The sequence below is a fragment of the Pyrus communis genome, chromosome 9 (assembly GCF_041283825.1).
Source record: "Pyrus communis isolate YQ-2024b chromosome 9, ASM4128382v1, whole genome shotgun sequence".
NCBI classification, from domain to species: domain Eukaryota; kingdom Viridiplantae; phylum Streptophyta; class Magnoliopsida; order Rosales; family Rosaceae; genus Pyrus; species Pyrus communis.
The window spans coordinates 2,869,856-2,895,180 of NC_142573.1; the positions used below are offsets into that span (position 1 = coordinate 2,869,856).

At 37.7% G+C, this 25,325-nt stretch overlaps 4 protein-coding genes across 5 annotated transcripts; 1 reads left to right on the forward strand and 3 right to left on the reverse strand.

The window, feature by feature from the left end:
- Positions 1 to 2,497: 2,497 nt before the first annotated feature.
- Positions 2,498 to 7,233, forward strand: LOC137738628 (uncharacterized). Of its 2 annotated transcripts, none has more exons than XM_088700620.1 (10): positions 2,498 to 2,925; positions 4,421 to 4,777; positions 4,888 to 4,971; positions 5,139 to 5,570; positions 5,665 to 5,800; positions 5,910 to 6,072; positions 6,165 to 6,293; positions 6,396 to 6,590; positions 6,677 to 6,799; positions 6,902 to 7,233. In XM_088700620.1, exons 2-10 carry the CDS (start codon positions 4,498 to 4,500, stop codon positions 7,013 to 7,015), a joined length of 1,656 nt encoding a protein of 551 aa, XP_088556746.1. In that variant the 5' UTR covers positions 2,498 to 2,925; positions 4,421 to 4,497; the 3' UTR covers positions 7,016 to 7,233. The 2 variants fall into 2 exon arrangements, with proteins under 2 accessions (XP_088556746.1, XP_088556745.1); XM_088700619.1 differs by lacking the exon at positions 2,498 to 2,925 and adding an exon at positions 3,534 to 3,719.
- Positions 7,234 to 9,028: 1,795 nt separating this feature from the next.
- On the reverse strand, positions 9,029 to 13,622 carry LOC137739954 (cyclin-dependent kinase C-2 C-like). The gene is made up of 9 exons (XM_068479710.2): positions 12,198 to 13,622; positions 11,662 to 11,946; positions 11,257 to 11,574; positions 10,900 to 11,127; positions 10,661 to 10,758; positions 10,422 to 10,521; positions 9,883 to 10,299; positions 9,654 to 9,789; positions 9,029 to 9,389 (listed from the first exon to the last, which is right to left on the reverse strand). The coding sequence occupies exons 1-9, from the start codon at positions 12,714 to 12,716 to the stop codon at positions 9,355 to 9,357; spliced, it is 2,136 nt and encodes a 711-aa protein (XP_068335811.2). The 5' UTR covers positions 12,717 to 13,622; the 3' UTR covers positions 9,029 to 9,354.
- Positions 13,623 to 14,510: 888 nt separating this feature from the next.
- LOC137739704 (putative WRKY transcription factor 3) lies at positions 14,511 to 18,836 on the reverse strand. Its single transcript, XM_068479381.2, has 4 exons — positions 17,086 to 18,836; positions 15,753 to 16,444; positions 15,501 to 15,659; positions 14,511 to 15,062 (listed from the first exon to the last, which is right to left on the reverse strand). The coding sequence occupies exons 1-4, from the start codon at positions 17,530 to 17,532 to the stop codon at positions 14,795 to 14,797; spliced, it is 1,566 nt and encodes a 521-aa protein (XP_068335482.2). The 5' UTR covers positions 17,533 to 18,836; the 3' UTR covers positions 14,511 to 14,794.
- Positions 18,837 to 22,102: 3,266 nt separating this feature from the next.
- On the reverse strand, positions 22,103 to 24,783 carry LOC137740955 (uncharacterized). Its single transcript, XM_068480759.2, has 7 exons — positions 24,432 to 24,783; positions 24,009 to 24,103; positions 23,777 to 23,894; positions 23,533 to 23,651; positions 23,078 to 23,264; positions 22,828 to 22,971; positions 22,103 to 22,634 (listed from the first exon to the last, which is right to left on the reverse strand). Exons 1-7 carry the CDS (start codon positions 24,705 to 24,707, stop codon positions 22,344 to 22,346), a joined length of 1,230 nt encoding a protein of 409 aa, XP_068336860.2. The 5' UTR covers positions 24,708 to 24,783; the 3' UTR covers positions 22,103 to 22,343.
- Positions 24,784 to 25,325: the final 542 nt, after the last annotated feature.

Here is a 25,325-nt window from a genome sequence, read left to right on the forward strand (position 1 = left end):
TCTATTTCGTGCCATTAACCGAAAAAACGAAGCAACTAGATCTAGTTATTGTCTGAGTTGACTCGATGAAAACGCATAATACATACGAAACCAAGGACTCAACCTACATGAAACGTAAGAACTCGGTCGTATACATGCAGGATTTCCAGCCCTATAGAAGGAAAAGGACGGATAATTAAGAACTGGAAGATTATGTTTAACGCACATGAAGTTTCCAAGCATTCTCTTGAACAAACTTTAAGTTTGGTTTTATACTTTGATCAGCATATTAATTCTGCAAAGCTTCTGCCCCTCCCCAATTCATCTGCTGATATGCTGTTGCTGTCATTTCTCATACATCGACTGCGTAGCTAGAATTGGAAAACTATACTTAATTATCATTAGGTTTGAATTATTGGTTGCTAATTTCGGTCATGCGTGCAAATATATCTCAACCAATTGTAAAAGTGAACAACTTTATTGAGGGCATAATAATATTTTGTAACTTCACAATATCAACAGTAGCAACAATAACGACGCGATATGGATGTAAATAATATATTGACCAAATAAATAGTATCCACATTTTCTTTAAATGTGGCTAACCAAAACCTAGAAACCCTCTCTCTATACACACATATTATGTACATGGGTAATGTTAAAGAGACTAAATTTCAACATTAAAATTTGTAAACTAAATGATATGGTTGTTGATAATTGGATTATTATTTATGTGTTGATTAACGTACTTACTTTCTATTTCTTAAGATGCTTTAGACAAAGTTTTGAAAACTAAAGGACATAGAAGTTGATGATTGGCTTATTACTTACACTTTGATAAACGTGCTTATTCTTATTGGTTATACGTTATTTAGTTTACAATTTGATCTTCAAATTTGATCTCTCTAATATTACCCATTCTATATATACGAAGGGCATCGATAGATCATCGTTATAGATTATCCTTTTCTTGACGTGAATCTCATGAAAAAATGGCACTAACATCTCCATCGATCTTTATTCATGCCACTCACAATTTACAGTTTAACAAAAGTAATATCACATCTTTCAGAAAAAAGGCCTATCTAGCTTTTCAGCACTTCCAACTGCTTAGACGGTGTTAGGTTGCCCTACTTGCCTCACTTTAATTAGCATGACTTATGATGTCCCATGCATGGGGATCCATTGTCCGAGCTTAAACAAAACTTTTCGTCATGTATATAATATTTGTAACTTGTAAAAAAGAAAATTAACCATAAAAGGTTATATAATATAAAATATAAGGAAAATTCGATGAAAAGTATGGTGAAATTTCATGGATGTTGCTTGTAACTTGTAAGCATTGATAGCAGTTGGTGTTTTTATCCAAAAACAGGTATAATTTTGTAGACTTGTGAGTCTGTGAGGCCAGAAAAGAGCGAAGAAGAACAAGTAGGGAAACAAAAGCAGCTGGATGGACCTGTAAAACCATATAATTGTGCAATTGTCACATTAATATAGCAGGAGTAACATGTGTGACCATGTGGCCCATGCCAATTCATAGCACATTGAATTTTTGATAGGTTGAGAGAAAAAAAGAAAATTGAAGTAGATTATGTATAATATTTACGAATTATTATACAATGAACCAATCATTAAATAACAATGTTATACACATATATTAGCAACATTATTGTTATTTTCTTCAGCCAAAGTAAGTCTTGGCCTATATTCCACACGACATATTCTCGATTCGATTCCTAATATTAGTGAATCACACAATGGTAGCTAAAGCAGGTTCAAATGCTTTTATGAGTCTTTCTGGCCCTTAAAAGAGTGACTATCGTGGCGAAGCCACCAACTGGTCTTCTTTTTAAATTAAAAAAAAAAAACCAAGATAAACTCGATATTGTATGCGAAACTTACTTGATTAGAAAGTATGTTAGCAGTTTGGTCCTTAACTACATGTTAACACACGTGATTTTGCGGTTTCCAAAAGATTAGACCAAGATGACGGATTGAGATCTTCAAATTCCGTTTGACTTATAAACACATGGAAGTCGACATAATTGAACTAGGACCCGAGAACAATTAGAATATTGCAAAAATAGATTAGAGATATGAAATGTTTTGCATAATTATAGAGCTTATAATTCGAATGGTCCTCACATCATGATACATTTTGAATCTAATTAAATTAAATTTGTATGTTTTCAACCTTAAATAGCGTCTTTTGTATTAATCAGATCATCATTGTACATGCATTGTAGTAGATTCATAGCACACTATACTCATCAAATAAAGGAGATTATACCGACAAAGTAATAAAAAATATTGTATTAAATTAGTAAGTAACCTGAGATATCGTCACACTGTCATTTTCTGTTTAAATAAATTTATATCTCGTGTGCGCGAATCTATCAATTAAGCATTTTTAGAAATAGGAGTTAACATTTTAACAACCAAGGAAATTAACAAATTCATATTTCATAGGACAGATAGGAACAAGATATCTAGAAAAGTTAAATCTTCGTAAACAAAAAACAAATGGGAAAAATCAGTTCTCTCTCCCTCTCCCTCTCCCTCTGTCTCCCTCCTCTCTCTCTCTCTCTTTCTCTCTGTTTCTCCCACCGAAATCTCGGACACAATTTGCTAAACTCAAGGCCAATAATGCATACGATACGAACATCGAAACACCCACCGAACCCCTCTGCAAAACAACACTTCTGCTCATTTTATATATAAATCAAACCCTCCTCACCATTTCTCCTGTTCTTCTTCTTTCACAAATATTTAGAGGGTTCATTTATTTGTTTGTAATTTAACTTATCCAAGCTTCAAGAAAGACAAGCAGCTAGTTCTAGCATCGGACCCGGATCCGACATTGTCGGATGAGTCGGAATCTCTGTCCCTCTCTCTGTTTTTGTTGTTTCAGAGAGAGGGAGTCTGCGGCATTCTGGCAACAAGGTAAAGTTTGATGTTTTAAATGATCTCTTATCTGTCTATTTTTTGGCCATTGATTGGTTTAGATTTTCTGGTTTCTCTCCAAAGTTTCATATATTTATTTTCATATATGTTAAGTTTCTCACTTTCCATTTCCTGCATTAGTTTCTTTCCCCCTCAAATTTTGGAACTTTTCCTATTTTTTGGACTTTGATTGCGTTTGACTTTCTGGCTTTTTATTCACAGCTCCAAATCTTCAGTTTCATCCAAGTGCTTTTGTGCTTCTTGCCAATTTTAAGTGATTTTGAACTAAGAAACATTTTCTCTAAAAACACTTTCAGTCATTTTAAAAGCACTTATAAACAGTTCAAAGTCTATCACTTTCCATATCTTGCATTTAGTTTAAATTTCCCAATTTTTTTTTTTTTGTGGAAATGCATTTTGTTGTATGTTTCTACTTCATATTTGTTTGTTGGGTTTTTGTATACTTTTTATCCACGAAACGTCACATTTTGACGCTTTTATTGTCCTTGTGATGGGACGAATGATCGGTCTATTCCTTTTTATTAATAAGCACTTCAATTTTTATTTATGATGATTGCTTGCTTTCCTGTTCATTTGTCTTCTTTAACATCTTTGGAAGTGGGGTCCCCTACCGTTTCTTCTACCTTTTGCAATTTTAATATCTTTTGTGGAAGTTAAAACTGAAGCTTCCTTGAAACTCAAACTCAAAGGTCTCTCTCTCTCTCTCTCTTCCTTTATATGTATGCTTCTGCCAGTTTGAAAATTCATAAAAGGGATGCAGAATTGTTTTCTGGGTATGTAATTCTGCAACCTTTCAGAATCTATGCTATGAAATTTGCATATTTTTTTGTTATATCAGCATCAGCAGTGATGTTCTTTTGCATCTTTCTGTTTGTTTTCATTTTTCATATATTTTTGAAGTTTTTTAAGCCATTATTTATGTTGGAATTCTGAGATTAGATCAGTTGTTTCAAGTCAAATGTGAGTTAAAACATCCAAGATACATTACTCTAATCCATTTCCTAATTGCTTTCCAAATATCATATTAGCATCTATAGGCATACTTAATTTGATAGCTTGTTATTTAAGATAATATAATCATATTTTAATAGAATATTACAGTGATGAACATTTTCATTCAGTGAAGAAGTTTTGCAAAGAAGTCACAAGTTTTAAAACACAGGTGTTGTCGATAGATTTTACAGCCGATCATCTATCATCTTATCTTACTTAAACACTGATATTGATGGTATTTGTTTTAGCTGATAAAAAAGTTATAGGGAATAAGGTTATGTTGAGTTTTTATTGAGGTGATTTGTACCAACTTTTTGGTCATGCTTGTGTTCTTGTGAGCCGGGACTAAAATTTGGGATTAAAAATTTATGTTAATGGATTATCATGATGAACAAATTGATTGTGTTGTCTGGATTGTTTACGATCTAAGAAACTGCTTTCCGAGAATTCTTTTGTTCTTCTCTGATGTATTTTGTTTCAGTTCATTGTAGGCACACCAATTGGAGGACTTTATGAAGACTTCGCAGTAGTTCGGATTTGCATGATTTAAAAGCTGCAATGGGTGGTTGTGTGTCAACCCCGTCCAGAACAATTAAATCACGGAAGAAACACCGTCAGAGGGTCAACAAACGCCATGGAAAGATAACCTGCTCTGCTTCTGATGGTACCAAGAAGAGAAACAGCGATGCAGGAGCTCGCGTAACTGATTATTCTGTGAGTGAGTTTGTTCTTGCGGACTTTGAGAATGGTGCAACAACTACTCACAGAAGATCTAAGGTTTCTAATTCTACGTTCCAACTCACCCAGATGCAGTGGCACCGCCAATATGATTCGAATGGTTGTTCTTTTTTTTTTTTCATCAGATTTCAACTGTCTTTCAACCGAAAATGCTGACTAGAAAAATTCTTAGCTCTTGAATCTCATATTTTGAAAATTATTCACTTGCAGTAATTTGCCAAGAAGAAACTTGGTTCGACTCAGTGAGTATTCTGGAATCTGACTCGGACGATGAATTTATTAGTATACACGGAGGTATTGGCCATCGACCTACAACTACATACACACATTCACAAACACAGCATATAGACATTACTCTCGTCTTGTTTTATTGCGAAATGTCAATACTACTGAAGTAATTTTATGAGCTACTTATTGGAAAATGTTTTGTCTTGTTTTTAATTTTCTTCCCTGTTCTACAGATGGTTTTCCATTAGCAGGCAATCCCATTGGGAATATCTCAGGTGGCCAAGTAGTTCAGTTCGAAAGATCTGCACGCTTTGTAGATAACGGGTGTAAGTATGAAGAATACCAAAGCTATACAAAAATAGATGGAGGTAAATCGGATAAGTTCATGGGGAAGGATGACGAAGTTCGTAGCAAGAGGAAGAATATTCTGGATCATTCTTATGGAAGCTTTAAAGGACTTAGGGAGGATCGACGTGATTCTAATGAAAAGATTCAAGGCAATATGCTTAAATCTGGCTTGCCTCGAATGATACCTTCTGTAAGTTTCAACGATAAGATATTAAGTGCGCAGAGTTTGGCTCCACAGGCCCAAAGAAAGCCATCAGCAGTTTTCAGGCTTTCTTTTAAGAGGAGATCGTGTGATGCGGACGAAACCATTGAACAATGTAAGTAATCGAATACTTTATGTCTTTGAGTACAATTAAGTTTTGAGATTGTTGTACATCTATGTTACTGAACATAGCAATGATAAATCCGCAGGTCAATCAAAAAGGTTTCTGTATTGTCCTAGACCAGGATGTATCATTCCATGTTGTAAAGTAGAGAAGCTGACTTCAGGATCTTGGTCTGAGATTCCACCCTCAACTTTCAAACTCCGGGGCGAGAACTATTTCAAGTATGATTTTGGTTTTTTTTTCTTAAAACCAACCTTGACTGAATTTGAAACTAGTTACTCTTTTCGGTTTTTCTTTGCTCTAATGAGAAATACTATTTCTGTTTATCAGGGATAAACGAAAGTCACCTGCTCCAAACTACAGTCCATATACTCCAATAGGTGTTGATTTATTTGTGTGCCCCAAGAAGATACATCACATTGCCCAGCATCTTGAGCTTCCCAAAGTAAAAGCCGACGGAAAAGTGCCTTCACTCCTCATTGTAAATATACAGGTACTTTCAGAGAACTAAATTATGTTGGTATGCTTTGTTATTTACACTGTCCTCAACAGTTTCTTATGATATTACCCTCTGCGTTGTTGCAGTTGCCTACTTATCCCACTGCAATGTTCCTCGGTGATAGTGATGGAGAGGGGATGAGTCTTGTAATGTATTTCAAAATTTCTGAGAGTTTTGAGAAAGACATCTCTCCTCAATTCCAGGACAGCATCAAGGTAACTTCATTTCGATTAACTCTTGCGTGATAAACTTAACATTTGGATTATCTATTGGTACTATATACTCAGGTTTATTTATCTATGTGAATAATGTTTCAGAAATTGGTTGACGATGAAACGGAAAAGGTTAAAGGATTTGCAAAGGACTCCGTTGTACCTTTTAGAGAAAGGCTAAAGATCATGGCTGGGGTGGTTAATCCTGAGGACCTCGGTCTGAGTTCTGCTGAAAAGAAGCTTGTAAATGCATATAACGAAAAACCAGTTCTTTCGCGTCCTCAGCACAATTTTTATAAGGTAAGCATTGAACCTTTGACATTGCTAAGTTTTACAATAGCAAAAAATACGGTGTGTGTGACTTCATCAAGCACTTTCACATGCAGGGCCCTAATTACTTTGAGATTGATCTGGACATTCATCGCTTCAGCTACATATCGAGGAAGGGTCTCGAATCCTTTAGAGAGCGTCTAAAAAACGGAATTCTGGACATGGGTTTGACCATCCAGGTAACCAGAAATCTTGTCACATTCACTAATGCTGTCATATTCATCGGTCTGACTGCAAATTGTTTTCGTGTTACTAACTTGATGTTTTCGCGCTTTTTATAGGCACAAAAACAGGAAGAGCTACCAGAGCAAGTGCTGTGTTGTATGAGGCTGAACAAGATCGATTTTGTTGATCACGGCCAAATACCGAGTCTAGTGACCGTTGAGGATGAATGATATAGATGATGAGATGCAGGGGATGTCATTTCGAGTGACCCGGCATACACACGTTGCCGGCGACATTGATGGTCAAGATACCCTTCTGTAAATCAAAAGAAAAAGAGATGTTTGTCATTGTAGCCATGGAAGTGTTCCTATATACCGTTTCAATAATGGTGATTAAGTGCTTGTTTGAAAGTGCTTTTAAAATGATTGAAAACGTTTTTGCTGACAAAGTTTATGAAATCAATCTTAGTAATAATTTAAGTGGATTCTGAAAAAGCATTTCAAGTGCTTCTTGCAAAAAATACATATATGATGCTTCTTCCAAAAACCAAATCAGTTTTACCAAAAACATTTTCAATCATTTTAAAAGCATTTCCAAACGAGTCTTAAATAAGCTACTTTAGGATTTAGGATTTATTAGGATTGAGGTCTAATGTTTGATTACTTGTATGCCATCTTCTCCTTCAAGTCCCTTGTATATCACAACTAATATGGAATTGATACATCATAAGTTCATACCCAACCAATTGGGGTGGGCAGATCCGATTTGAATCGGTATCCAACGTATCCAAATTACAACAAAAAAGAAAAGGATATCCAAAATAAAACCGAATTGTAGAACTGATAGGTATTACGGTCTAGTGTTTAGTGTAGTTATTTTTCACTCAAGTAATATTTTTTGGAGCGAATCAACAATTTATCTTTTTATTAGTAAAATGATGACGTTAGTGTATTAAAATTTTATATTTGTTGGATAAAAAATAGAGAACTTTAACAAAAACTCACGATACTGTTCACTTTAACAAAAAAAACATATTTTTACACTAAAAATTCAATCATGGTAATATTCATGTTACTTTTTATTTTATCCTTATTGTTAAAACTCAAAATTTTCAAGCTCTTATTATTATTTTTCCTTAAAAATTGAAAGGTAAGTTTGAATATGCGAGGGCATATTAGGAAATTTGGTTCTGTTACATGGTTTAGGGTTTCACTATAAAAGGGGTGGAGGAGGAAGGCAGAAGAGAAAATGGTGCCCGAGGCCGGGCGCTTCCCTCTTAAGGAAGAGGCGGCGTGGTATTCCACGGGAGAGGTTTATTCGTGGCGCACGTTAGTGCGTTGGGCGCACATTAACGACCCAACCTCTTTCTTAACGGGGAGGTTGCGGTTGGGGGTTCCATGGCCGCTCTGCTGCTCCAGTTTGTGCAGCATGCGCTGTCTGTTTGCCCTACATCTCAAATCTCTTTCCTTTTTTTTTTCTCTAAAACCCTAATTTTCTTGCTTCTAAAATCTATGAAAATCAATTCTTTTTTCTCTGAAACCCAATTTCTTGCTTTTAAAAACCATTTATTTCTTTCGATTTGAGGGTTTTTTGGGTAATCTAATCGCTGTTCATTTTGTTCACGGTCTCTGATTTTTGTCGTTTATTATTAATATTTTTTTTTAATTTTCCCCGTATTTCAGTATCCCACACGGAAATTACAAATTTTGACAAAAAACAATTAAATTAGATAAACGAGTCGTGAGTTAGGTCAATTAGTTATAATATTATGACTCTTTGCACTCGATGGTTGCTTAGGGTATTGTGGAACTCGGTTTTAATCTCCAGCGCATTAGTTAGGTTAATTGGTCATGATGTTATGATTTTTTCTTTACACGCAAGTTAAGTCAATTGATTAAAGTATTGTGAAACCCGAGTTTTAATCTCCACAGCGTGAGTTAAGAGTAATTTAGAGATATCATTCTCAAACAAACCAAACAAACAAACATGGCAGAGGTTGTCTTTAGACTTTAATCATAATATATATTTACTTTTAAATAAAGTATTGTGAAACCGGAGTTTTAATCTCCACAGCGTGAGTTAAGAGTAATTTAGAGATATCATTCTCAAACAAATCAAACAAACAAACATGGCAGAGGTTGTCTTTAGACTTTAATCATAATATATATTTACTTTTAAATAAATAAAAATTTTAAGATGCCCACCAAATCATTCAAGAAAAAGAGATTTGAGCACTTGAAAAATGAAAAGGGCAAAATGGTAAGCCTAGAGATCAGAGGCCCAGAGAGACAAGATGTTTACTAAAATGCCTATGATGTTGTACATTTGTGATTTTTTTTCTTTCTTTGGTTCATGATTCAGAGAGCGTATTTGACTCATGAAATTTTGTCGCAAGATAAAAATGCCTTCCGAGCTCCAATACCTGAGGATTTTGATTGCTTGATTCAACAAGCACTGCCTGCTATTGCACCATTTCTCTTGAAGAAATTAAGTTCAACTCATGACACGTAAATCACCGTCGCCTTTGTCGTATATACAACTATTTGTATTACGTTTGCAGATGACCATCTCAAAGAGCAAGTTGTAAAGATTCGGGTTCTATCTCTGTAACACAAATGATAAGTGATGTGGTTTAGTAATATGATACATGTATAATAATGTAGTAATTTATGCTCCATCGGGATTAAGTAGAGATTTTTCAGTATGACCGTCATATGGGGTGGTACATAATGGGATGAGATATATGTGTTAAAAAGTTAATAACTTAAAAAATAAAATTCTCCACCATTTACATAAAAACATATGGTGTATCATCCGTATTTTTGTCACAACTAAAAATTTCTCGGGGATTAAGATTGGCGTATGTACCTTTTTCAAACCTTGATCGTCGAGCCACATGGCGTATATGGCTTTCGTTCCTTCGCAAGTGTTCATCGATTCTACACGGTTGGGATAGTAGGGGTCCGGAAAACTCGATGTCACGCTTCTCTTCCGCAATGTAATCCTATTACATTGTTGAAGGATAAGTCATAGTAATTAAGGGTAAAGCATTTGGATCAACTGTATCAAAGGTGATGGTTTTGTTCTATGTTCTTACCGTGTTGTTTCCTGTATCATCTGGCTCTTCTGTACTAATAAGTTCAGACGCGTCGAAAGTTCTAAGCTTTCGTATAGCCATCCTGCCAGTTCTATGTCCTTGTTTTAGGTCATATGTACTCCTTGCGAAATTTGCATCAAGTGCACTGAACTGACTTTTCGAGCCGTCTGAAACTGCGGATTTAGTACCATCCTCGGTTCCCCTTTTAGCCCATGCAAAGCCGCTTGCTGCTGAGGTTTGTACGGAAGACAATGTACTATCTCCCAGTGATGCATTCAACTCGCAATTCTCCGAAACTGTATCAAATTGCGGTTTTAGATTAGACTCACGGCGCAGAAGCCCTCCTTTCGCCCTCAGGATAAGTGGGTGACCACCATTCATTCTACGAGCAGATTGAGTATGCTCGTCTTGCCCATCCTGCACACCCAAAGGATTAATCACTCAGTTAGAACTCGCTTGCTTCATGCTTTCATGCTTCCATAAAAAAATACACACACTCCCACACGCGCAGGCGAGCATGAACAGAGATAGAGAAAGACCTCTTTTGGTGCCAATTTAGTGGAACTATTTGACTCGAGCAAGGCCTTACGGACTCTCCTTGGTTTCCTTGTCTCTCGTGCTCGAATACCAGGTTTTTTTCTGAATAATGTAACAAATATAGCCGTCTAAGTAAACAATTGAAATCACTTCTAAGTAAACATCGCAATTAGAAAAGAAAACACCCGCAGAGTCCTCCTGATATCTGAATTACAACCTTAGTTTAAACGAAAAATTTTACCTTTGTGATTCCTCCCGAATTTTAGCATCCATTTCTTTGGTAGGAGGATACTTTGGCAAATGGGATGGATCGCATGCATAAGGCTTTGTTTTGAAGTACTGCAAGAAGAGATGCCAAGACAAAGAAGTAAATCAGCAAAGGCAGAATTTTTTATGCTCTTAAGAACGTCTCTTCAAACAATGTTGAAAGTAATTTGCCGTCATGAAGTCTTGAGAGTATATATTTTTGAAGAAATGTACCTCGGACATTAGGGCAGAGGAGACAGTCCCGCGCTTGTAAGGTTCTACAGAAAGAAGATTCTCTAACATGTCTACTGCAGTGGTTGGAAATTCTTTACACCTCTCCCTAAGAGAATTTTCATAAGTGTGCTGCGGTTTAAACATAGTTGCGTGAGGAAGCTTTGACAGTTTCCAGTATTCTTCAGGCGGCGAACCACAAAGCTTGAAAATTTTGTGCAGTTGTTCGACCTGTAAAACCAGAGGGGAGCTATTAACTTCATCTCGAATTCTAAATCCCATATTGCTAAGGAGGACTCTATTTAAAATCCATCATTAGAGAAACTTTTAGCGTTGGACATTAACGTTGTAAGTAATCACCTCAGTTCTTCCTTTAAGGATAGGCTTTCCTAGAAACAGTTCTGCAAATACACAGCCCACGCTCCAGAGATCCACCGAAACTCCATACTCAGTTGCCCCCATCAAAAGTTCAGGAGGACGGTACCACAAGGTCACCACACGACTTGTCAGTGGTTGCTTGCTCTTTGAGTTAACGACATTAGCCAATCCAAAATCTCCCAACTTTAGAATCCCATTGTCGTTTACCAAAATATTCGAGGCCTTGATATCTCGATGCATAATACCTCTTAAGTGACAGTGCTCGACTGCGGATAATAGCTGCCTCATGTAACATTTAATCTACACAGAAGAAAGACCAACCAAACTTATTGACTTGTCTGGCAACGTTCAAACGGTTCAACAAAACTTGTTAGGCAAGAAACTAACCTGCATGTCGCTGAATTTGATCTCGGGACTAGCTACAAGTCCTGCAAGATCGTGCTCCATGTACTCGAATACGAGATATATGCTATTTGATGATCGAGATGTTATTATGCCCTCCAATTTCATGATGTTCGGATGATCAAGCCTGCGAAGAATCATAATCTCTCGAGCCATAAACCTAATACTCTCTGGTTGAAAATTGTCAAATCGCACTTTCTTGAGTGCAACAATCCTCCCAGTTTCGACTTCCTTAGCTCGGAACACACTGCTGTATGTACCTTGTCCAATCTGCACGCATCGAAATGAACTAATGTCATAAATCAATGAACTGTAAGCAAATTCAAAATTTTAAAAAGGTAGGACAAAGCATTAGAAATTACCATTGAATTACATCAAGGACAAAATCACATTACAAGTTTTTAAAGGCTTGCACATTTAAACAAACTAAAGATGTGCACTTGCAATTAGATTTATTAGTGATTAATTAATAATGTCATTAAAACTAATGGAAAATGGGAAGATGATCCATGAAAATGTACCTTTTCCAACTTTTCGTAAGCATCAGCTTTGAGGGGGATCCACCCATAAATGGCCTCGCCGGCGGCGGCGCTGAGCCAAGAGGGCCAGCCGGCGGAGACTTGCTCAGCCTCCAAAGAAGAACGACTGGAAAAACCCAACCTGAAGCTAAAGGTGCTACCTTTCCCGCCATTGTGACTATTATGGCTGTGATAAGACCCCTCCTTCTCTTTCCTGCTCTTCTTCGACTCTCTCCCGCCGACGAAGCTCCGATCCTCCGACACGTCGCCCGGTCGATGATTCTGCGGGTCCTTCTTGCTACCACTCTTCTTAAATTCCGAAGAGTTCGATTTGGACTTTGGTTTGGATTTGGATCGGCTGACGTTGTTGTTGGTGGTGGTGGTGGCGGAGGCGGAGTTGTCCTTTTTCAAGGAAGATGAAGAGGGCTGGAGGAGGACGGAGCCATTGTGGGAAACTGCAGCCGAGTACTCGTAACAAGGAGAAGCCGTGGCAGCCGCCCTCTTGGAGCTGATGCAACCCATTCACCGCCACCGCCAAATCCCGCCAGCATCTATCGATCGGATAATGTGGGGGGAGATCGCCGAGGGATCAAACGGTGGAGATCGGGAGCAGGGTCGATAAGGGGGAAGGGCACCCCTACAGCGTTAGGGCAGTCTCAAAAATGGGTTCGCATTTTCTTCAAGCCAAAGAAAATCGAGAAAACAGAGGCGGCCATATTTGGGTGGTTGTCCCAACGAGCCGGTCTTCCTCCCTCCTCGGTTATTGCGAATTGTGCGGAGGGGATTATGAGGATGTCGCGACTAACGGACCGGAAACAGAGGAAGCAACAGCAACATCGTTTTCACAGTCGACATTGATTTGCGTACGTGGGTCCCTGTTTTTCTTCATCTTTTCTCTTTCTCTGTTTTTGTTTTTGCTTTTGTTTTTTATTTTTGGGGTTTGTGATTTGGGAAAAGAGGAAAAGGTGGGAAATGTAACCGTTGTTGTTTGTTGGTTGCTTTCATGCTTTCATGGTGTTTGGTGCGGTGTACCTGGTTGGACAATGGACAGTCAGTCGCACAGTGACAGGGAAGAGAGAAAAAGTAGGAAAGTTTAGAGATAGAAGCTAGTAGGAAGTACTTCCGCACACAAGTGCTTCTTTTAGAAGCATTTTAAAACAAAATACTTGAAAGTACTTTCGTGGCGCGTCTTTAGAGAATATTTCGACAGTAAATAAACGCTTTTGAATTTTTTCCGACAAATATAGTCAGAAACGTTTTGAATCATCAAAAGACACGTTTAGTCATTTCAAGAGCATGTCGTTTAAGAAACTTGAGAGAGAGAGAGAGAGAGAGAGAGAGAGAGAGAGAGAGAGAGAGAGTTGTGTGATGAGTGATGTTGTATGAAATGGGGAGGTGAGGGTGGTGGTGATGGAGTTTGCTGGCCAACTACCCAACAGCCTTGGTGCTGTGTATGATTATATATCCAGAAGCAGGCTATATATTATTAGCTTTTTTTGTCGCCCCTGTATTTTTGTGTGGTTTTGGATCTTTGGCTCCTCCGCTTGTTCGATAGAAAAACAGCAATAAATAAATAAAAATAAAACACCAATCTTTCCTAATCCACATCAAATTGTTTACAATATATGTCTGTGTTAGCAGACCAAGCTATTCAATGATTACCAGTTTAAATTCATAAATTCCTTTTCATTAAATAGTACGTGAATTAAATGTTGTCACCTATTATAATCCTAATGCATTTTCTCACTCTCCCCGTTCCTTGTGAATTGAGATAATTGAAATGTTTAATGTTTATTAATTAAAGTTGTGCTAAATTTTATGAGCTGGGAAATAAGCAATTTCGGATTAGATAAATAAATAATTGATTCAAAGTATTGGGTGTTTCAGTTGTTTATCTAAGCTGTTCGACGTTGGAACAGTTATTTGGACGCAAACACTAATTTATGACGTGTGTACTAACCCGAAATTAGAACACATTTTCGATGTATTTTTGCAGTCAAAGTACAAAACAATATCCCAAATGGCAAAAGAGTTGTCCTGCTTCAACTTCTTTTGGTCGCTTTTGTGCCGCTCATATAACAGCCCACATAAGCAGGTACCAAAAAGTATGAACATCTCAAATGAGCAATTAAGCAGAAGCAAGCAGGATATATAATAGCCAGGTAGCTTTGCTTTGTTCCTGTAAAAAAATAGTCCAAAAACGTGCTTTCACCCGTTTCATGAAACGGATGTCTCACATTTGCTATATCATTGACTGGCACAGGAGCTTATACGTGAGAAATGTAACCAAAAAGAAACAACCAACATAGACGGAAATAACTGAAAAAATCCAGGTAGATTCAAAGCACATTTATACATGAGTTGTATACTTGTGTATTCGCATTTCCGCGAGAAGTAAGTCTATACGAATACGACCCTATTTCTGCATTCGAATTTACAAATAATGTTGGGCCTATGCAGCCAAGCCTATAAACCATTTACATGTGCAGCAATACATATCAAAAAGATCACACACCTTCTCTGTATTTGTTCATTTTGCATCGTGTTAGTTGGTTGGACTTGAATACTGACCTTTACTTAACGGATTTCACCAAAGCACTTTAAACAAAGATTTGCTCTTCTTTTAGCTGAAGAAGTACCGGTCTCTGGTCATTGTTTCCATATAGGGTATGCTGTGAAGCCCCAGGCGCTGGTGGTTTTAACTGTGATGCACTATTATTGGCCGTGTTGTGGCTGCTGTTTCTTGCTGCTGGAACATCATGGTTGTGTTTCCCTTCGTATGTAGTGATGACGGCTTTGGCATCAGTGGAAGCTCTCTCAACATGCTTACGGACATTGCATCCCACAAAAGTGCATTTGTAATAGCTTCTGTAAGCAAGTTAGTATTAGAAAACATGCTCACAAAAGGAAAACCATTTGGAACCAAAAACATTAGTAGTAAATTCTTCACATATTGTAAATGTACGCTAAAGATGTGACGCTCTAAGATCAGAAAGTAGTTGTTTCTTAATCAATCCGAGCATAAGTAATCGTGAATTCATCCCAATCTCTAAAGATTTTTTTCTGAATTTAACGCTATATATCATCTAATAGTTCTTGATTTCACCTCCATCCATTAAACAATATGCAAAATTCTTGGAATACTTAACTGCCCTTTTTAAATTCTGGCCAAGAAACATGCAAGCCTATTAATTCATTAATAGTGCATATTAACATGTCAGAAACAATTTAGTGAGAACAAACTACTTGGCTTTGCATATAATGCAATAAGTGAAACTGAAACATTTATATGGAAGAAGTTACCACCTTGGATGAGGATTCCCCTTGACCACCTTTTGCCCGTACTTGCGCCACCTATAACCATCATCTAAGAGATCAACTTCACTCCTAGTTTGCACAATGATTTTTGGTTCTGTGACCGTCTTATGTGGCAAAGCTACCTCAGATGTGCCAACGTCTATGTTTCTGCACTCACATACAAGGATACTTGAATATTAAAAAGAAAGAAATGTAAACAATATACTATGATTTTATGCAAAATGATAGGCTTGAAAATACCTTCTCTTTGCATTAGGTTCATCAGCATCTCCCTCTTCTCTACTTTCCCCATTGCCCAACTCTTCATTGTCATTTTCCCCCGGTAACTGTCCAGGAGCGGCTTGAGTAGATTCTTGATCCATCTCAGGTCGTGGGTACGAAGCTACATTTTCACTCAACCTATTTGAATCTCCAATCCTTCTTTGTAATCCGTTTTCAGGCTTAGGCCCGTTCAGATCACCATCTTTTGAGCGTTTACTCGGTTGGGGGACTTCATGGTTATGCTGCCCTTTGTAGATAATCTCAGTTATTTCTCCATTAGGAGAACGCTCGACTTTCTTTTTGACAGGGCAATTCATATGTGTGCACTTGTAGTAGCTTCGAGGAAATTCACTGCCTTTAACCTGCTTCTGCCCATATTTCCGCCAGTTGTAGCTATCGTCTGCAGGCCTATCAGTGGATGAAGGTTGGTATTTCTTATCAGAATGAGATGCCTCTGGGGATTGCCTTGCAGAACTTTTAGATGTTGAGGGCAATGTCTGCTGCTGAGAAGCTTCATTGGGCATTAAGGATAGTTGACGTGCCTCTGGCTCTGTCGGGGGTGCTACTGAAGAAGGTTGATACTCAGGTTGCATGTACACACGAGATTGGGCTAGCGCAGCTTGAGCAGTAACCTGTGCCAAGGCCTGCTGGTGTGACATTCCAAATGGACTCTGCATCAATATGAAGAACAATACATGAATACCGGATACTAATTCAAGTCAGCCACCTTCAGAAATCATATTGTATTGTGTAGAAAGACAATGGGGAACGAAAGACCCACACGAACATAGTTCCATATCGTCTGTCACAAAAATGCATCAACAAATTAACACGTTTAACAAGGTTTGAGGAGCTTTTAACAAAAAGTATAGGATGTTAACCTAAAGTACCTTTCGTATACATAACCAAATCTAATCAGGGATTCTAACCACACTAAACAAATAAACTCGAGATTGGCGAATCGAATAATATAAACTATGCTCAACACACAGGCACAAGAAGCACCAACATACAGCTTTTGCAAATGGCATAACAAAGTTGATGTTTTGTAAAGAAATCCAACTTTCGTTGCACACAATTTTGTGAAGAAATCCATCATTTCGTGACAAAATTGGTGGAAAGAAAGCAACTTTAACCAAAACCCATCATTCTGCAATACCATATTCCAATACTCAACACAAAAGAAAGCACATTTTACTTTAACTTTGACGTAGCCGCCCAACAGTAACTAACCAAACTCTCACCAACCGCCAACAAGACAGAGCAAACCCAAGAGTGACAGTAAATTTCGTAGAGATTAGATAAAATTTACCTGAGGTGAATAAAAGCCAGGCGAGTTGAGCAACCCGGAGGGGCTGAGCCCCGGCGGAACAGTAAACAATGGCGGACGAGCCACCGCCAAGCTCATCGGCCTGCTCTGCTTAAACCCGGAACCGCCCTCCCCGCTTTCGGAACCTCCGCCTGATTTTCCCAAACCATCAGCTGGGTTCTCGGTAAAAAAGCTCATCCCCCTTGTGGAACCCACCGGCGAGCCCATAGCTCCGGCGAGGAGCTGAGAGAAGGACCTGAAATCCGACTCAGGGTAGGTGTCGAAGAAGTTCGCGACCAGAGTCATCGGGCCCGGGCTCGCCCCAGATCCGCCGCTGAAAAAGGCCTCCGCGGACGGCCGCGGGGGGAGTGTTATCACTGGTCTTTGCGTCGGCGGCAGCGGCGGTGCTGAAACTGTGACTCTGTCAGAGTCTTGGGTTTTGGAGGCCATTGATAAGTATATCAAGCAATCAAGCAAGCAGCTTTTTCCTCTGTTTTTCTCCCTCTAAAATCCTCTGTTTCTCTCTCTCTAAAACTCCCTGTTTTCCTGTGTTGTTTTTGCTGCAGGTGGTGGTGTTTGCTTGGTTTTGTGCTCTGCTCTCAGAAATCGATTGGGTTTTTTGGTGGTTTCGTGCTGTCTCGAACTTCAAGTGGAAAGTCCACGGAGCAGAAAATGGACAATGACAATTATTATTGGTTTTTATATTTAATTTTTAACTCTGTTTAATTAGTTTAATTAATTAATTTTTATATATTTTCTGGAGATTTTATGGTTTAGTTATGTCCAAATGGCAAGTATGCTCCAAAGTGAAAATTTGAGACCGATGGAAGTTTGGGACTTCAATCTTTTATTGCCCTACGAGACCGGCAAGTAGGGTCAAGACAACCCACAACACAACGAAAACATTAGGGGTCGTTTTATGTTGTTTTCAAAATTACCGGCATCTAAGGGCTCGTTTAAAGTTGCAAGGGAACATTTTTATCATCGATAGTTTTGAAGTTAAGTCTTACTGCTACAGTGTATTATGTTTGGAGGGAGCGAAACAACCGTAGATTCAAGAACTCATGTCAACCCACTGCATGATTCTCAACAATTAAGTTCATCATTAGACTTCGATTGAGTTCTTCGAAAATCGCCCATTTCGCTTCTAATGTGTGACATCCCACATCGCCCAGGGGAGCGATCCTTAAATGTATATTCTCATCCCTACCTAGCACGAGGCCTTTTGGGAGCTCACTGGCTTCGAGTTCCATGGGAACTCCGAAGTTAAGCGAGTAGTGCACGAGAGCATTCCCAGGATGGGTGACCCATCGGGAAGTTCTCGTATGAGTTCCCAAAAACAAAACCGTGAGGGCATGGTCGGGGCCCAAAGCGGACAATATCGTGCTACGGTGGTAGAGCGGGCCCGGGAAGTGATCCGCTCATGGCGGGATGTGACATTTGGTATCAGAGCCTAACCCTGGCCGTGGTGTGCCAACGAGGACGTCGGGCCCCTAAGGGGGGTGGATTGTGACATCCCACATCGCCCAGGGGAGCGATCCTTAAATGTATATTCTCATCCCTACCTAGCACGAGGCCTTTTGGGAGGTCACTGGCTTCGGGTTCCATGGGAACTCCGAAGTTAAGCGAGTAGTGCACGAGAGCATTCTCAGGATGGGTGACCCATCGGGAAGTTCTCGTGTGAGTTCCCAAAAACAAAACCGTGAGGGCGTGGTCGGGGCCCAAAGCGGACAATATCGTGCTACGGTGGTGGAGCGGGCCCGGGAAGTGGTCCCGCCCGGGCTGGGATGCGACATAATGACTCTACTTTACGGGAATGGAATATAACTATGAATAGTTATTGCTTATTTTTGCTGCTTTGATGCATCATTGTTAGCTTTGTTGTCTGTTTTTCTTATAGCTGCAGCTCTTTGTTGTGTGTTTGTATTTTCAGCTACTCTTTGTTGTTTGTATTCTCCTTTTCTCATCAATATATTTTATTTATTAAAAAATGACTAAAAGTTTTTTTTTTTGTGAAAATATTTTTTGGATTAATTTTTAGTAAAAATGTAAATAAATTCTGGAAAGTATTTGAAATGCTTTTGGAATCCAAAAACATTTTTTTTATAAACACTTTTAGTCATTTTAAAAACACCCCAGACTAGCTACTATCTAGGTGAATGTAATGGTACCACATTGCTTAAACACTTCTAAAACTTCACTCTATTGCAAAATACTTGTAATTCAACTTATTAAAAGTATTTACTTTTGTATTTGAGTTATAACTAAAGAAAAAAAAACCTCCATTTTACTGCTTCTAACTATAATTAAGGTAAAATTTACATGTACCGAAAAAAAAATGAAAACTTAAAATATCGATACAATAATATACACTTGACGAGAGATTTCCAATATGTCTGAAATAAAAAATGCTAGACTATATGTTATAATATAAGTATAACACAAATATGGAAATACATTGCATGTAACACAAAGCTTTGTGAAAATGCAGAAACAGAGGGACCCACGATAGATAAAGCCCACTCTGATTAGGTTATCATCATCAATTGTGATGGGACCCAGTGCTTCTGATTAAATATCTGATGAAGAGAAGATATCTCCAACTTTAATTTTCTTAGATTGTCCTCAATTTAATTATTCTTTTTCCCAACCAAAAAATTAATTTATTATTCTTATATTTTAAATTTTAAATTTATCATTTATCACCTTCTTTAATTTTCTTTTATTTTGTGTGAGGCCACGATCATTTTATATTATCAGCCGATGCAAGCAACCGCCAATGAGCTCTGACTTTTTGACATCTAAAATTAAAATATTAAAAAGAAAAATAGTAAAAGTGTTGCACGCTACGCTTTCAGTTTTCAACAATATATATATTTTTCATGTATGACAGATCCTTTTTTTTTTTTTTAAAGAAAATTAAAATTAATTTCGTCGTTACAACTAAATTTTCATGTATAATTGTCAAAACTTTTTTATGTATAATTGTAAAAACAACTAATTTAGTTGTAACGACAAAATTAATTTTAATTTTCTCAAAAAAAAAAAAAAAGTTTTGACAATTATTCAATTTTGATCAAAACATGCAGAAAAGAACATTCTAGCAGTCGCATTGAAGAAAAATCGAAAATCGACATTAATATTTGTTAACAATTTTGATAAAAAAATAATAATATTGTGTTTAGCTATAAAACTACGTGTGGATGGTTAAATTTGTTGACGTACGCAAGGTTTGCACTTTGCACATGTTTTGAAATTTGAGAAAAAGGTCAATTTATAAACAGCTGGATTCGCTTGCTTCGTACGCTTTACAAATCCACACCACGAGTATCGTGTATGGAAATTAGTTCTCATTTAATTGACCAAAAAATAAATAAATTAGTTCTCATTGGAAGGATTTTGTGTGGAATTTACTAACTTATAGGATATTTGGCTGGTTAGGTTAGTTGGAGCGGAAATGTGTCATCTTATACATTTGAGTATGATATTTTTTTTATTATTTGAACGAGTTAAGAGTAGAATATCGTTGAAATAGTGAAAAATAAAACAACATTCAATCTTGGAGATGAACTTTCACATACCTCGGATGCCATGCTAGTAGTATTGCCGTAATACTCTTTGACCCTCTACCTTGCTTAATTCGGTTTCTTGATTTTTCTTTGATTTATTAAATTCAATAGCTAATAAAAGAGAGTGTAAGAGGTGAAAATAAGAGTTATGAAATTAATAACTTGAACTTAAATGCAAAGAGGCAGACGGCTCAAAACAACGTAACAGTGCATAGCTGAGTTTTGAGTGAAAATCCATTTCATGTGCAAGTTCATGTATGACGTGTGTGTGACTTGAGTCAGAGGAAACCCAGAAAGTTTAAAGTATGCCAACTGTAGACACCGCCATACCAATAGAAGCAGAAAGGTGGGACTTGGAGTAGTTGCATTAAACTTTGGTGGGGATCTTGGATTTTCATATTTTGGTAGTTGGGGGCAGCAACAGCAAAGGGACACATCATATCTCAAGATTTTCAACCAAGTTGTGCTCCTCAAATTAAGATCTTCTATGGATTTTTGTGTTCGAAATTAGATGATTCAGAGATTTAGACCATTCATTTTAAATCTTATGATTCTTACTAGCCAATTTTATTGGTTCACATATACAAAATGAAAGATCCAGATTTTTCTCTTGAACGATCCGAAATTAGATGATTCAGAGATTTAGACCATTCATTTTAAATCTTATGATTCTTACTAGCCAATTTTATTGGTTCACATATACAAAATGAAAGATCCAGATTTTTCTCTTGAACGATCCGAATCTCTGTATGTCCTGGCTCTAAAAAAAGTAATCTTAATTCGTGCTCCTCATGTTGTTACATCATATGAGCGAATGGATTACAACATGGCCCCATCACAAGCTGCAAATTGTCAACTTGTATTTAATTTTTGTGAAGAAATGTTTATTTCTGGTTGCACAAAATCAAATTTGTTTAGCCACAAATTTCACTTTTCTTTCCCTTTTTAACAAAAATATATAACGACGTGAATAGTACTTAACTCCTCTCAAAAGCAGGAGTTCTTACTCGGAAATGGAAAGGGATCCGGATCCCTTTTTCCTAATTCACCAAATCAGAAAATTTGTGTCGTTGAAGTTTTGATCCAACGGCTATAAACAAAGACTCACTTTAAAAGTTATAATAACTTCAGCTGTTAGATCAAATTTTAACAACACAAATTCCCTAATTTGATGAATTAGAAGGAAAGGATCATGAGAGGATCCCTTTCCCTCGGAAATGGGAGTTCCTGCTTTCCATCTAACAATAGTTTGACACGCAGATAGAGATTTTCCTTTTTGTGATTTTGACGGGATGTTTATGTATGTATGTTAAGCTTTGATTTACTGGAAGGGGTAACGACTCTTTGCATGGAAGGAGCTGAGCAGTGTTACGACAATATAAGCTACTGTAATTTTCAATTAGGAATTGATATCTTGAGAAAGATTCATAAGAGGAGCAGAAAATTTCACCTTTCTTCTAAAAAATTTACCTTTTAATGGCAAGATACGTACAAAAACAATATACACTTCTCTTGCATCAATGGACGGTATGGACCTTACATTTCCTAGTCTCAACTCTTCAACTAGTTCCAAGGCTTCAAGCAAATACAAATTGGCTCATCAAATGGGGTTCTACAGAACGGTGCAAAACCGTGGATGGAAGATCCATTTGCCCTTTCAAAAAGCATGCCTCTACAATGGAGATGGAGATATCACATTCTTGTCTCGTAGAAGTAAGTTGTGGAGACAGCCTGACCTTCAACATCGTATGTACGAACCAGTCTCTGTCTCTTGGCAGGACCCTCGAGCCAACAGAACTCCAAATGGAACGACAATGATTCTGCAACATTGTTTCCCACATCACATGGGCATCCCATGTACATGCCTCCGGGCAATAGAGTCATCTGGTAACCTCCGTTGAAAGTAATCAAGTTGTCCGACTTGATTCCTGTCCAAGGCACATTAGTGGTAACATCACCCGCAGCGGAGGTGGAATTGATGCCCTGACATAATTTTGAATGATGGGAAATGAAATGTAAGAAAAGACAGATACGTAGCAAAATATAAACCAAAAATAATAGGTATCCTTACGTTGAGTAATGAGTTCTTTGATTATCTGCAATTTTATCAATGAAGCATTTTGATTTTACGTTCCACGCTCTTTCAAGAGAGGGATTTAATTGGAGTGGAATATACCTGAATAACGTGGCCCTTATCATCCATCTCAAGTGTTGCTACCGTATCAGCTTCAGCAGTTGTTGATCCATAAACACCGCTTCGTTTTGTTACAGAGTGACCTTTCCACGTACCAAGAAATGGCACAATCCTGTCTGTGTTTTCCTGATACCATTAAGGGGAAACTTAATTTTATACATCACAGCCAAAAACAAAAATGTAACTATAAAAACCCAAATTTCAGTGCTACTAGCTTTCTTGTGAAACTTACCACGTTATTGTCGAGGGCAGGAGGAAGAACTGCCCCATCTCCTCTTTCCTCCAGGAAGATGACAATCATTTCAATAATGCCTTTTGGGTCCATGATGTGGAAAGCTCTTACTCGCATATCTTTCTCTAGTGAATGCAGACAACTTTCGCATACAATTGCAGGATGACGGGAAGGAAGCTTTAGATTTCTACACAATGAACAATATTGAAAAGACAAATAGATATAAGGTTAGCAAAACAATTTCAGTTAGAAATGCGACGGAAATCAATATATATTATGAAATAAAAGAAACAAGAAGCTCAAGCAGAATAACAAGAAACATGTTGACCAAATGCAACTTAACTCGACACACCAATGGATGAGAAACATGTTTTTACACAAATTACTATAGTCTCATTGTTTATAGTTTCATAAGGGAATCATAAAGAACATCATTTGAGGGAGGAAACACTCACTTTGGTGATTCTTCACCAGTGTCATCTTCCCCAAGAACCCCTTGTCTTAACACAGTTTCTAACATCCCAGCCGTCTGGTACCTTAGTGAAAACGCTTTCTCATTGGGGAAGAAGCCAATCTGCAGACTAATCACAATGGATGTTCAACAGAAAACAATTCATCACAACAACTAATCTCTAAGCTATATCTTCACTGGCAGTAACCGAGTAGCGATCCCATCCCCAGTCACTCGGAAAACTTCACCTGTTGATACTTGTCCACGGTAAACATGTTGGTTTCTTTAATTTTGTATTCTGCCCACTCCACCTCATCATCTAATTCAGAAAACGAAGTGCTTGATGGAGCTTGCTTAATATACAATCTGCAAACCATGATATCATCAAATCATCAGAACAAATTAATAATGCTCACTGACATTCATTACACAGAATTAATTTCGTCCAATCTTAAAACTTTTCGCCCATCCGAAACTTACGTTTGAATGAGACTGATGAGTTCATCTTCCCCATAAGAGCTAGCTGCAAGCTTTGTATTCACTTTATGCAACAGATTCCCAACAGTATCAAATTGCTACAAAACCACTCAAACTAATAAATAATCAGAACTAATCAATCATGAGGACCCATCTGCTTCCTCTTAAATGAACATAATTTATATGTTTGGCTGCCCAGAAAATGCAGGAACAAAAATTCAATCTTTCACTAACTAATCCCAGAAACCAAATTAAGGACCAACCAACCCAACAAAATTACATGCATTTTGCTCAGAAGTTTTAAAAATATTGCAGCCTTGATAAACAAAATATAAAACAAAAGACCATTTTGATTTCCCATCTTTTGCTTCGTTTTCTCAGCAACCGAACACATTACAAATTTTGGAGAGCAAACTAGATACTTACAAAGAAGGAACCTTGCCAATTGCCCACGTTGAGCTTAACAAAGCGGCGAAGATTGTCGATGCTCATGGCTTCCTCGCTGGGCTTTCGAGCTTCGTCTTGAACTGAGGTGGAGGACGACGAGTTGAAAGCTCGGATTACGGGGCTCCGGATTGTAGAAATGGGGCAAGAAAAGGGGTTTGGGGTGTGAAGGTTGGTGGGTAGGAGTTGGATTTTGTTGAGGCTCGGTGGGTTGGGAATGGGAGGGAGTGAAAGGAAGTAGCAGTAAGTGGAAGCCATGAAAGCAAGGGCAGGAGGATTCCGAGGAAGAAGAGCTCAGAGCAGAGTACAAGTAGTTGCTCTGTTTTATCATCTTATCTGAAGAAGGGCTTTTAGGATATTTGAAAGAGTCCAACCTCAAAAGCCCATTTTTGACAACCACCAAAAATCCTTCAAACGCCCATGCTTGCTTTTTACTTGAAACTATTTGGGTAAAGCCTTCTTCAAATCGCAGTATGTAACGAGTTGGCATGATAATAACACATTAGTTAAGCGGTTGTGTTAATTTTTAATTGCGAAACACAACAAAGATATATTTGTGAGATATGGTTTTATTTGATATTTCGGAAGCCTATTATTGCTTAGGAGAAACAAGTAAATGGATCGAATACAACATGACATGACATGAGAAGTAAATATGCGAATGAGTTTGAATTGATTTATTTCAGAACGAAAAGTTAATGAATCAGGCTTTAGTTGAGTATTGTATCAAAGTTTCATTTATAAAGCATATTTTGCTCAGTTTCCTTACAACACATAACAATCCAAACAAGATACTAATCGACTCGAACAAACATTGATTTTATGGGGGTAAGATTTGAGGAGAAAAAGTCGATGAACTTGAATCAAAAAATAAAC